Genomic DNA, 14,099 nt, shown 5'->3' on the forward strand with positions numbered 1-14,099 from the left:
TAAATTATTTTTATATTTTTTAAAAATAATTAAAAAAAATCTAAAAATTATTATATAAAAAAAAATTCAAAAAATTATTAACTATATCTTCTGTGTTTAAAAATTAAATTTTTTAAACTCTCAAAATTTTGCCCTCTCTAAATTTTTCTCCACTCTTGAAGCTCTCTTCCCAACTCTGCCTGATGAAGAACGTTGATGCTCTATTTATAGGCGAGGATTCGGACTTGGAATTCTATTGAATCTTTAATCTTGAAAATTTTTAAAATCCATCACGTGTAGAGACAGCTGGGACAATGAAGTCTGCAAAGGGAGAATATGAAATACTTCTTAAAATCACTATCAAAACCTATTCAAAATCACTTATAACATTTTATGAAAAAACACTATATAAGTAATTTTATAATTCTTCTAAAAATAATCACAAAAATCACATTTTTATTAAAAATAATTTGAGGAAAAATATTATCAAATACATTTTTATTTCTTTTGGAAATATTATATATTTATCTATAATATAAAAAATTTAAAAATAATCACTATTTTAAATTATTTTTATATTTTTTAAAAATAATTAAAAAAAATCTAAAAATTATTATATAAAAAAAAATTCAAAAAATTATTAACTATATCTTTTGTGTTTAAAAATTAAATTTTTTAAACTCTCAAAATTTTGCCCTCTCTAAATTTTTCTCCACTCTTGAAGCTCTCTTCCTAACTCTGCATGATGAAGAACGTTGAGGCTCTATTTATAGGTGAGGATTCGGACTTGGAATTCTATTGAATCTTCAATCTTGAAAATTTTTAAAATCCATCACGTGTAGAGACAGCTGAGACAATGAAGTCTGCAGAGGGAGAATATGAAATACTTTTTAAAATCACTATCAAAACCTATTCGAAATCACTTATAACATTTTATGAAAAAACACTATATAAGTAATTTTATAATTCTTCTAAAAATAATCACAAAAATCACATTTTTATTAAAAATAATTTGAGGAAAAATATTATCAAATACATTTTTATTTCTTTTGGAAATATTATATATTTATCTATAATATAAAAAATTTAAAACTAATCACTATTTTAAATTATTTTTATATTTTTTAAAAATGATTAAAAATATCTAACACTATATAAGTAATTTTATAATTCTTCTAAAAATAATCACAAAAATCACATTTTTCTTAAAAATAATTTGAGGAAAAATATTATCAAATACATTTTTATTTCTTTTGGAAATATTATATATTTATCTATAATATAAAAAAATTTAAAAATACTCACTTTTTTTAATTATTTTATATTTTTTAAAAATGATTAAAAATATCTAAAAATTATTATAAAAATAAAAAAATTCAAAAAATTATTAATTATATCTTTTGTGTTTAAAAATTAATTTTTCGATTCAAAAATAGAAAATTGTTTTCTATAATGGTTGGGTGACTATTATTAAAATGAAAAATTGAAGATTTCTATAATAGTATTTTATTCTATATTTTTTAATTACCCACGTGGCAATGATCGCTATATTTAAAAAATTGAAGGACAGGGTAGTTTATTATTCATTAATTTGTAATAAATACGGGAATAATAAAAATACTAAAATAAAATATAAAAAGTTAAAGGAGCAGAGCCCACACGCGTTTTTGTATAGATAGTTCGTACTTCCACACGTGGCAATCGGACTGACTGTCCCTATCTTCCAACCTCAAACAGTAATACGGACTCAACAACCTCCACAATCATATTTTAGTCCTGTTTTCACATCCGCCAATAACCAGGCGCCACGTTGCTTTGCTTTTAGATTGTTCTCACAGTGATCCTCTCTCTCTTTATATTTGGATTTTTACTATTGTTCATTTGAATCTAGCCCTTTTTAGTCAACCATTCAACACAAACTTACATGAATTTTAAAAAATAATTTATAGAAAATTAATAATGACGTGGAGCAATAATTTTAATATTTTAATATTATTTTAATTTTTTGGAAGAATTTTTTTATAATGTTATTAGTTGGTTTTTGAAAATTTTCCATTTTTAGTATTATAGAGAGAAGAAATATGAGTATTTATTTCTAAAATAGTAGTATTAAAAAATAGTTGAAAAATGAAAAGAAATGCGTCTATAAAATAGTAAATAGGATGATTAAATATGAAATGAAATGATTTGATTTTTGGTGAGATCTACACACTTCCGAGACCACACCTGATCACAGCACCACGAGACCTACCCTAATGCCAAAAAGCGAACCAATCGAATCAAGCCACGTCATCAGCCAAGCCCACGAGCTCGCGTCGCCACCGCGCGATCCATCACCGACTCCGTTCCTCAATCATCAACCCGCCACGTGTCCAGATGGTAACCGGATGTAGCGGGTTCCACAGTGTTTCCCACTGGCTCAGCCGGTCACTCTCTCCCTGCAATTCCCGCTAGGTATATAAACCCCAGCCAACTCTCGGCGATTTCAGTTCGGGGAACGCAAAATCGGAAACGTTTTTCTCGGCGTTGAAAGGTTTGTACTATTTTCTTAGATATTTTGGATTTTCCCCATAATTTCTTGTTTTTTTCTTCATTTTAATCCGCCCTGAGCGGACCCTTAACACATCTCTCAATTTTTTCTTTTTTTTTTTGTTCTTTCTAAGTTCTTTTTGTCGAAGCATTAATTTTTAATTTTCTAATTGCTTCGATCTTTTAGTTGAGTTATAATCAAGTTATCAACTGATGTTAATTTGTAGCTTTAACTCTTTTAGTTGTTTAGGATTTTTGCAATTTTACATTCGATTCGGGTTCTTTCGAGTATGATCGCTTCAATGCATGTGATTGGGCTGGGGATTAATCTGTCAATCAATGGATTTTGTTGAATAATTGTGTGATTTGATCGGTAATATGCCTTTTTCAGTGTAGATAAATTCTGGGTTTTTCTATACCAGATGTTTGGGCTCGTAGTCAGCTCAGTTGAAAATTAGGGTTTTGTAGGGGTAGTTTGGGTATTTTTTATTTTGTGCGATTTTTGTGTTAATCGTGGTTTTATGCGTAAGGGTGAGAATGATTGTTTTGTTTCTTGAGTATTTTTGACCTGCTTTCTTTATGGTTTCTGAGAAAAGGAAGAAAAAGAATAAACTGGAACCATAAATTTTAGATTTTTCATTGCTGGGAAAGAAGGAACTAAGACCCAAGCGAGCAAAATACAACTTAAAACATGAAATTTGTTTGTTTGGGGTTTTTGTTGTTGTTGTTGTTGTTGCTGTTGTGTTGTTTTGCTTAGTTTTCTCAGCAACCAAACAGGTACCCAGGCTATTTGCTAATGTCAGTTGTTTCCTGTGTTTATGTAGAGCCCTACAACAAATTCTGAAAAGCACAAAAAGGTCCTAGAACATCTCAAATCATTTTGACACAAGAACACATTGGTGATACAAAAGATTATATTTGTCTTTCTTTTTGGTGGGTTAACCATATTATTTTTGTATTATGCTAATTCATGAGCCACATTTAGGGGTTTTCTTGTATGGGTTTTTATTGCTTGAGTTTAAGTGCGCAAGTTGAGTGTGTTTGATCTTCAAAAGAACAAAACAGGCCTGGCTTTAGAGAGCTACATAGATTCCAGCCACCAGGCAGCGGTGCCCCCCATGGCACCTTCACGGGTGGCTGGAAGTTTAGCTCAATCTTCCTCAAGTTCTGGTATCTTTTTCCAAGGAGACGGGCAGTCTCAGGCTGTAGTTAACTCTCACATGAGTTCATCATTTGGGAACTCGTCAAATTCTATTCCTGGAACGGGGCGTTCTAATCTTGGTCCGGTTTCTGGGGACGTGAATAACACAGTTTTGAACAGTGTAGCAAATTCTGGGCCGAGTGTTGGGGCGAGTTCGTTGGTTACAGATGCCAACTCGGCACTTTCAGGAGGTCCTCACTTGCAGAGAAGTGCAAGCATCAATACAGAGTCTTACATGCGCTTGCCTGCGTCACCCATGTCGTTCTCATCGAATAATATTAGTATTTCTGGCTCCTCAGTCATGGATGGGTCCTCTGTAGTGCAGCAGAGCTCTCATCAAGATCCAAGCTCTCAGCAAGCGAATCAAAGTCAGCAGCATCAAGGAGCTTCAAGTGCTACATCCTTGCCCACATCACAAGCAGGCCAAGTTTCACTTTCCATGAATCCACGGGTTCCTGCCTCATTCATTCAGGAACCCAATAATCCATCCCAGGTGCATAAGAAAGCCCGACTGGATATCAAACAGGAAGACATTTTGCCCCAGCAGATTGTGCAACAAATACTTCAAAGACAGGACCCAATGCAGTTGCAAGGCCACAATCCCCAGTTTCAAAGCTTGATTCAACAGCAAAGACTACGACAGCAACAGCAGATGTTGCAGTCCATGCCTCAGCAGATGCAGCGAGCCCACTTGCAGCAGCAACATCAGCAGCAACAGCAGCAGCAACTGCAGTTGAGACACCACCTGCAACAACAGGGCATGCAACCAATATCTGCCATGAAGCGCCCCTATGATAGTGGTGTATGTGCTCGTCGGCTAATGCAATACCTATATCACCAGCGGCAACCTGTGAGTTGATCCTTTCTATTTTTTATCTTTATTTTTATTTACTGCATCTTTAGTGCATTGCCTGTTACACATGCATGATATCTATCCAGCTAAGTTGGTGTTTCTAATTCTGTTTTGCAATCCAATTATAGAAGCTTGAAGATTTGTTTGATCTGCTATTGCTTTATTTATTTATTTTTTATTACAGGACAAGACTATTGCCTATTGGAGGAAATTTGTGGCAGAGTATTATTCACCCCGTGCAAAGAAAAGATGGTGCTTGTCCTTATATGACAATGTTGGAAATCATGCACTGGGTGTTTTCCCCCAGGCAGCTATGGTCAGTTTCTAGTGCTATGATTGCATTTAATGTAATATTACTAAATCATAAGGTTCTTTAAACTTCGTATTAGTATCAAATATGAAAGCAACAAATACATATTCATCATCTAGGTGACTACCCTAGTTTATTCTCTTTTTAATTCTAATTGTTTACTCTGTACATTTTTTACATTTATGTACCGCTTTACTGCATGGAGTTATATGAAGTTTCACTATGTGTATCTGTTTTCTTTTTCTTTCCTTTTTGCATGCTTAAACCTTAGATTAATGTTTCTTGCAGGGCGAAATTTCTCCCTTCTTATTTTTTCTCTCTTTTATTTTTCTGTTGTTTGTTTATTTCTTCTTTATTCTTTTGGTCAGGATGCATGGCATTGTGAAATTTGCAATTCTAAATCCGGAAGGGGGTTTGGTAAGTGAACTAATGCTTCATTTATTTTCTGATCTGTATGCTTGGTTGTTTCACCATTACTTCTATGACTTGTTATGTAAAAAGATTTACAAAGCAAAATTTCAGAAAGTTCATTGAATCACCATAAAAATTATATAAGTTTTATGGTACAAAATTTGAATTTAAGATAATTCAGCAAAACATTAGGGGTCATGGAAAACAGCCAGTGAGATGTGTAGAATTAAATTAGTCTATCATACACTTGAATGTATCCACATCACCTTAAAGTTTCATGGGCCTTGTGCCTTGGACCATTTCCTTTTCATTGTCATATTTTCTATATGTTCAATTCAGTAGATAACATCTGCATTCTTTCTCTGTTATTTTGTGGCTGTTGTTAACAGAGGCAACTTTTGAAGTACTCCCTCGACTTAATGAAATAAAATTTGGCAGTGGTGTCATTGATGAGCTTTTGTTTCTGGACTTGCCACGTGAATGTAGATTTTCTTCAGGAATAATGATGTTAGAATATGGGAAAGCAGTTCAGGAGAGTGTATATGAGCAACTCCGAGTTGTTCGTGAGGGTCAGCTTCGTATCATATTTACCCCTGATTTAAAGGTTAAACAAAAGCTATCTGATTAGTATTTATTGCCTGCTCACTTATTTTATAAAATAACTTCATTTCTATGCATGTAATGATTCAGATATTATCCTGGGAATTTTGTGCCCAACACCATGAAGAACTTCTTCCTCGTAGGTTGGTAGCCCCACAGGTACTAGTTTTGCATTTCTTCCTGTCTCCTTTAAATTGGATGATCTATAAAATTTATGAAATAGGATGATGTATGTTCCAAAAGTTCAATTTTCATACATTTCCCTACCTTTGAACCTCTTCTCTTATCTCCTCTATAATATTCCTTTAGTTGGAAGGTAATTTGTATCCAACCTAGGATGTGAATATGTTTTAATATAATAGATTGTCTCTTATCATGTTTGTACTTAGGATTGGATTCTTATGATTCTTTTGTTTTATTGCAATACAATTCTGTATGTTACTTCATCTATAAAATTAAATTTTTTTATTTATCTATGTGTTAACCTGATTTTAAATGTCAGGCTTTACTTCTAGACAATAAGCTTGTTAAAATGAAATGTTGGGTTATGGGAGTCTGGGTTAATAGCAAACTCGTAGGCCATCACTTCTTTCCTTTCTACGCCCTTTCGCAACATATTACAGTATTTCATATTGACTAGTTCTGTCATCCTGTTTTCTTTCTTATTAGATGTTTTGGCTTCCATTCTATTCTAACTTGCATGATAACATCAATGGCTGAGACACTGTCATAGGCTCGTAGCATTGGAGGACATATATGCTATATCTTTGTTAGATTATGCCCCTGGCTGTATGTAATTCTTTGCAGTTTAAATGAACGTGGTTTTGTTAAGCTCATATACATGGTCTTATTTTTTTTAGTTGAAAAATTGCATGGTGTAATCTTACAGCTAACATTCTTTTTGGGCCAAACTGGTCTGTAAACTGTAATTCGTCACTTCTGAATATTTTTTTATCAGATCACTTCCTGATATTTTTCCTTGGTATGATTTCAGAAGTAAACCTTTTTTCAGGTTTGAATACTTCATAATTTTTTTTTAAAATCATCATCACCATCATCATCATAATGATTATTATTATTATTATTATTATTATTTTTTAAACTTAAGTGCTTCAATTTGTGTAATGCTTTGTATAGCATTTGTAAACTCTTGATATATGCTTCTTTTTCCAGGTGAATCAGTTGGTGCAGGTTGCACAGAAATGCCAAAGCACAATTGCTGAAAGTGGATCTGATGGGATTTCTCAGCAGGACTTACAAACAAATAGCAACATGTGAGTTAAATGGAGCAATGTCTGAACTCCTTTTCTTTGGCAAATAGATGTTCTGTTATCAGCCTAACCTTCCCTTCTCTCCTGTGCCTGCGCACAGTGTTGTAACCGTTCTGTCAGATCTTTCTTTGCTTCTGTTAGAAATTTTAGATTTATTATCGTTTTGTCTCAATGCTTGTGGGAGGTCTGAACTCTTTATTAAACGATCTTGTCAAGTTTCAATTTTATTCAATTACCTTAACTTAATCTTTTGCTACATTCTTCAATTGGGCCTTTACTTGAAATTTTTTGTACAATAACAATTTATGCTGATCAAGTTAATCTTGGTTAACAGGTAGATTATCTCCAGTGGTTGGGTAGGGGTACTGACTTAAATCATTGTTTTATTTCACCCTTAGGGTTTTGACAGCTGGGCGTCAGCTTGCAAGAAGTTTAGAGTCTCAGTCACTGAATGATCTGGGATTTTCCAAAAGATATGTGAGGTGCTTGCAGGTATGATCTGGGAATTTCCATATAAATAATGAAATTGTTCTTTTTCCTTAATTTTTTTTACCTCTTCAGTGTTTATATGTTTGTATTCCTACTTTTAACAGATATCCGAGGTTGTCAATAGTATGAAAGACTTGATTGACTTCTGCAGGGAGAACAAAGTTGGGCCAATTGGTAAGGTTCCTTTACTGTTGAGGGTGATCTAAAATTTGCCGTAGTCGTGTCTTCTTGGTTCAGTTGTTAGATTTGCAACCAACAAAAAGGACTTTCATGGCAACAATTATCGAGTTATTGTTCTTCCTGTGTAGAGTGTAAATTGTTTAGTTTTCCCTTTATTTTTTCCTTTGAGAATGAAGAAGAGGTCATACATTCTTGTTTACTTGAACCTGATACAACCACTCATCTGCAGATGGGTTGAAAAGTTATCCTCGACATGCTAGTGCAGTGAAGCTTGAGATGCAAAAGATGCAGGAGATGGAACAGCTTGCAAATGTTCAGGGTCTGCCGACGGATCGCAATACCCTTAATAAGCTAATAGCATTGCATCCTGGTCTAAACAGCCATATGAGCAATAATCCTCACATGGTTAATCGTGGAGCTTTAAGTGGCTCGGCACAAGCTGCTTTAGCACTGACCAACTACCAGAATCTGCTGATGAGACAAAACTCCATGAATTCAAACCCTAGCTCGCTTCAGCAAGAGGGGCCATCTTCATTTAATAGCTCTAACCAGAGTCCATCTTCAACATTTCAGGGCCCTGCTACTTTGATTTCGGGATCCATGCACAACTTACCTGGTAGTGGTTTTTCCAGTCCCCATCTACCTCCTCAACAGCAGCAGCAGCAGCAGCAGCAACAGCAACAACAACAACAGCGCTCATTGAACCCTAGTAGCTTGCTCCAACAGAATCCTGGTCTATCCTCTCAAAGCAGCCAGGCTCTACAACAGCAGATGATCCAGCAAATGTTGCAGGAGATGACAAATAATTGCGGGCCAGGGATGCAGCAGCAGTCCCTTTCTGGCCAGAACGTAAATGGGAGCATGACGAGGAGTGGGATGGGGTTTGGGAACAACAGTGCAGCAGCCACTGTAGCCAGCCCCAACTTATCAGGAAGCATTGGGGGGCCACCACTGAGCAAGAGTAACAGTTTCAAAGGGCCATTGAATAGTGACTCTTCGGCTGGGGGTGCTAATAGTGGATTCAACCAAAAAGCATCAGATTTGGCACATAATCTGCATTTGTCGGATGAAATGGTTCAGGATATAGCCCGTGAATTTCCGGATAATGGGTTCTTTAACAGTGACCTTGAGGATAATATGAGCTATGGCTGGAAAGCATGACTAACCTAGTTTGAAGTTTGAACTGGCAAATCCACCAGCATATATCTTTCTTTGTACAGGACATTTGAAATAGTTCCATTTTCTTTTCTTTGAAAGTATGGAGTTTGCTGTGACTTCACTTATGTGTACTTTTTTTACTAGGATATTTAGCAACTCTTTTTGAGGGTTTTCTGTTTTCAAGTCTTGCAAATGTAATCTATCTATTGGACAAAGTCTTTAAGAGTTTCCTATTAAACCTGATTATCATGTGTTCCATTCCCATGCCTTTTTGGACTCTCTTCTTTTCTTATCTTGTCTGATTTGTTTTTTCTCTTCTGGCATTTATTTTTCTTCCTGTGGGTTCGGGACATTCTTTTCATTCTACGTTCTCGCAGCTATTTTCCACTTATGCAAGAGGAAAATTGAAAAACATGCGATTTCACCATCACTTGGGGGATGTGGGAGGGGCCGGGGGCTGCATTAGCAGCATCCTCCTGCCCACCAATTAAGTGTTCCTTGCAGTCCACCCAAGGCAGAAGGATCACTAACGATGTTGTCATGCTGACTGTTGTGTATAGAAAAACAAAGGTAATATAACAAAGGCACTCCGAAAGGGAAGGCATCATACAACTGCAGAGAGGGCTTCCTCAAATTCTCTATCTGATGAGGGGTGGGAGAAAAGGCATGTTCAGAATGCAGCCGAATATGATTAGGTCCATTCATCCTGAGACGCAATTTGGCAAGTTCTTTAAGCCATTCAAAAGGCAAAACCAAACATAGACAAGGTTGGACCAAAGTCAAACTGCTTTTCAACACTCTTGCCATACATGTTATGATCAGTTACTGGCCGGGGTTTTAAAACACTGATTTACGGTAAACAAATTGATTACAGATGAACAGTCTCAGTTCCAGATGAGACTTGGTCTATCCAAAAAGCAGGGAAATGACAAAGGAATATTAAAGTGGATCAACATTGCACAGACTAAAGAGTAGGCAAGTAGTCATCTGAATCGTCTTCAGCTGCAGCACCAAGAAACCTTTCCATTATCATTTGCTCAATACTCCTAGCACCACTTTGGTCTATATCCAAAAAGTAGCGAAATGACAAAGGACTATTAAAGTCCATCAACACTGTACAGACTAAAAAGTAGGCAAGTAGTCGTCGTCTGAATCGTCTTCAGCTGCAGCACCAAGAAACCTTTCAATTATTTGCTCAATACTCCTAGCATCACTCTGCATCCATGACGCCGTGTCGGCACCCAACCCTTCTGGTGCTACTACAGGAGACTGGCACTGGTATCCTCTATGAAAGTATTTCAAGGTGAACTTCCCTGAGGGATCATGTATTTCAACATCAAATGCCTCTGAGAGTGGTCGACCAACAACTTGAACATGGGAGACACTGCAACATCAAAGCCGAGTCTAAGAAACTCACAATCTGCTAAGTAATTTACACAACTATAAAGCAAAGCAGGTCTCTTGAATCAGAAGACAGCAAAATCCCTGTCTTGTTTTATCACATTTTACATAATTTTTTTTTATCTCAGAAAATATAAAAAGAAAATAACCCCTCCTTTTGAGTTGTTCCTGCACCAATTTTGCAGCACAAAAGTGACAGGAAATCATATAAAACTGATCTATTATTAGTAACTTCACTTGCCATCCTAAAAACTAAGAAACTAGTTGCGTCCCATCTCAGCACCATAGAGTGTCTCCTTATTAAAAAGTAAATTCAGCACAGCCTGATCGCATCCTCAATGCAATATATAATACTACAATCCAGAGCATCGCTTGAATCCATTCAATTTTAAAATCCTTTTAGCATAGATGAAGCTTAGAGGGAGGTCTTTCATTTAGTAGGTACATGGGAATGTGCAAATAGGAGAGTCAAAACTGACGGTTATAGAAAAGAAGTGCAGGGGCACTTTGCCAGGAACATACCATATATAGTATAAACCATCCATCTCTTGTTTCTGAACTCTACCCAACAGCTCGATTTGCAGAATTCCTCCAATGCAAAGAGCAGGTTCTGGTAGCTTGAACTTTTGCAAGCGGTTTTCCTGTTTCATCAATAAGTTGATTAAGCTTTAGGCTATTTAAATTCATAAGTCACGCAAGACAGAATTAATAGAGTAATTAAAATAAAATACCCGAGAACATTTTTAGAGAACTGTTAAAAATACTTCTTTCCTTGCATACCTCAGCAAATTTCTAGGTCAACAAGCTATTTTGTTTGAAAAATTACCCCACCAAAACCAAACCGACTCTTTTCTCTCTCTCTCTCCCCTTTTCTTTTTTATTTTTTGGTAAGTGCCATCAAAGAAACAATCATAAAGGAGAATTAAGATTGATGGTTAAGTATGCTTGAACTTATAATGTATAATTAGGAACATCTTTGCAATAAAAAGGAAGAACTATGTGTTAATGAGCTAGTCTTGAATCACATGTGACAAATCATGAAAAATGAATAATTTTGTTACAAGAATGGACACTCATCCATCCAAAGTCCCATTATGTGTTTCAGTGGGTTAGGATGGCGTCCCAGATAAAAAATTGGATACTTGTTAAGTTCCTACACACTGTACAAAAAAAATAAAACAAAATAAAATAAAACAATAAAAACCTCAATCTGGGAATATAAAACTTTACCTGAGCCATTGGGAACTCTGGTGAAGTATATGTCCATATGTACTGATCCTCAAGAGAATCAAAACCAGCAGCAGGATCATTTGCTGCATCACCACCTCTCTCCATTGGATACATCTGATGGCCCATTCGAAACCGCACAGCCTTAGCTGAATATATAGGGTGACCAAACTGAAAATATGCTGATATGCAAACATAAAAACTGTCAGTAGGGGAAAAACAACACATAAAACAAGTTATTAGGCAAATCAGGATTGACCTTGAAATGGTTGCACATGGATCTCAGTAACAACACACAAATTGGCAATCAACTTATAAACCAAACTCTCGGGAATCGAAGGATCCATTTCTCCTTCACTTGACCAGTATGAAGCGCTGTGTCTAATCCTATCCCTTGGATCCAAAGTATTATCAATGGTTTCTTCAGGGTAGTTATCAGTGCTGGATGCGCTAATGGCCCGTGCTATGCAAGCAGTTCTCATGGAAGAGGTAAGTCCTTGAGCCAAATAGGCATAAACTCTATGATTCTTCTCCAAAATCTTCCGCTCCATATTGTTAGACTGGACTTCTTCAGTTTCTATCATGTTGTTTATTTCAATAGCACCAGCCAAACTGGACATTTCAGGTAACATTCTTAAACAAAGCTGCTTAGAAAGGCCATTTTCAATCACTGCAGGGAACTTAAAGCCACATCAGAATCACTCAAAAGAAGACATAACATACAGCCATTACATTTTTCATTCAGTTTGATTATGAAATCAAGTTTGTAGTAAAAATATAAAGCTCTACATTCTTTGCCTGATATTATACCTGATATTATATGTAATCAAGGTGGAGATGAAAATATCAGGTGTCTGTTCTACAAAAATTACCACCATCCAATTGCGCCAACACATTTACAAACATAACAATCATGATTCCAAATAATATGTACATAAACACCTCAAAAGATTATAATAAAGCCGGTATTTCAACTCCACTGACTTACCAAATTGACGCCACAACCTTGAAACCGTGCTAACCCGAACAAGATCAGATGGGTCCTCCAAACACATCAGGATTTTGATTGACATGTCACGTCCAAGCCAACGTATGAAATCATTGCCATCCCCCATTACAGGCATATCTACAAAAATTTAAGCCTCTCCTATCAACTTTATAACCCAATTCATATTTCCAAAACAGAATAGAAATTGCTCTAACAATCTGAGCTACCAAACAAAATATTCTACAAATCCACCTACAAAAAATTTACAAAAAACCCTTTTATTCACATAATCATTCTTTGTAACCTAACAGATATTGATATTTGTAATTCCACATGAATCACAGGCGGGCCAACCCAATTTTTCTGTGAACCCATCATTTATCACACACCCAAACCCAAAATCATAATTTTCATTTTTTTTTAAAATTTTGAATTCTCCTTCACGCACATGTGTCGATCTTCAACCTCCAAGAATTAAAAACAATTTTGTGAAAAAAGGAAATCAACCAATCTATCATTGATTAAAATCATACACAAATAATTAAACTACGCTCATTGATTCTTCAACTTCCACCCGTTATAGCAATCCCAGGAATCACCCAATTTCATTACGAGGCAAAATTAACACAACCCAATTCAAGAACAACGCAATCAAAGCCAAGAAATATATAAACACATATATGGAGACAAAAACAGAAATAGATTAAGGTTACGGAAAGGAATGTACCTAGGTGAGAGAAAACCAAAAACACCCTAGGAGAGTGAGAATTCTTAGAAAGAGAAGGAGTTTATAGAGAGAGGAGAGGAGAAGGGAGGGGGGAGAGAGAGAGGGGGGGCGTGCATGTAACCGGGACAGCACACAGATACCGTATCAGGTGGCGTAGAGATGAGGGATGTGGGCCCACTTTTCAGATACAAAATTTTTTCTCATTCTTGCCTCCAATTTACATGTTATTATATTTTATACCCTGATTTTACAAAACTTTATTTAAGACAAAAAATCTTTATTATATTTTTGGCTCCATCCCGACCTTTCAACTTCATCCACGAATTAATTTGCTTTACACGTGGATGTTTTTAACTTATCTCAAATTATGAGCCTCCTTATCGTGTGATTTGAAAACATTATTTTGTTTTTAAAAATCAAAATTATTTTTTTAAATTTATAGGATTGCTTTATAGATGTCCTCTAAACAGCAATAGAAATTATTTTTACATGTTTTTTAAAAATTAAAAATAATTTAAAAAAATATTATAAAAAGCAAATAAAGTAAAGTATATATTTCTTTTTCCTATCGGTGGTATCTTTGCCAACCTATGTCAAAAGTATTTAAACTCTCTTGTAGGAAAGTTGAGGAATATATGGACATTAAAAAAAAAATAAAAAATTCATACATGGGTCAAAATATGGTTTTTTTAAAATATAAAAATAAAAAACTAACAAAATTAGCCACATATACATAAAAACAATTAAATGTTGATAATGCATTGAGTTATTTTAT

The 14,099-nt window shown here is 35.2% G+C and overlaps 2 protein-coding genes across 3 annotated transcripts; one reads left to right on the forward strand and one right to left on the reverse strand.

Moving 5' to 3' along the window:
* Positions 1-2,176: 2,176 nt before the first annotated feature.
* LOC100265879 (probable transcriptional regulator SLK2) lies at positions 2,177-9,243 on the forward strand. Its single transcript, XM_002279727.5, has 10 exons — positions 2,177-2,512; positions 3,333-4,559; positions 4,747-4,878; positions 5,241-5,289; positions 5,673-5,887; positions 5,974-6,042; positions 7,057-7,157; positions 7,553-7,646; positions 7,748-7,817; positions 8,053-9,243. The coding sequence occupies exons 2-10, from the start codon at positions 3,627-3,629 to the stop codon at positions 8,982-8,984; spliced, it is 2,595 nt and encodes an 864-aa protein (XP_002279763.2). The 5' UTR covers positions 2,177-2,512; positions 3,333-3,626; the 3' UTR covers positions 8,985-9,243.
* A 506-nt stretch (positions 9,244-9,749) lies between these two features.
* LOC100243554 (F-box protein At4g00755) lies at positions 9,750-13,527 on the reverse strand. Of its 2 annotated transcripts, none has more exons than XM_002279602.4 (6): positions 13,325-13,527; positions 12,598-12,735; positions 11,869-12,279; positions 11,613-11,791; positions 10,905-11,023; positions 9,750-10,365 (listed from the first exon to the last, which is right to left on the reverse strand). In XM_002279602.4, the coding sequence occupies exons 2-6, from the start codon at positions 12,731-12,733 to the stop codon at positions 10,104-10,106; spliced, it is 1,107 nt and encodes a 368-aa protein (XP_002279638.1). In that variant the 5' UTR covers positions 12,734-12,735; positions 13,325-13,527; the 3' UTR covers positions 9,750-10,103. The 2 variants fall into 2 exon arrangements, with proteins under 2 accessions (XP_002279638.1, XP_010662516.1); XM_010664214.3 differs by having other exon boundaries at positions 13,131-13,435.
* Positions 13,528-14,099: the final 572 nt, after the last annotated feature.

The sequence above is a fragment of the Vitis vinifera genome, chromosome 16 (assembly GCF_030704535.1).
Source record: "Vitis vinifera cultivar Pinot Noir 40024 chromosome 16, ASM3070453v1".
NCBI lineage: Eukaryota > Viridiplantae > Streptophyta > Magnoliopsida > Vitales > Vitaceae > Vitis > Vitis vinifera.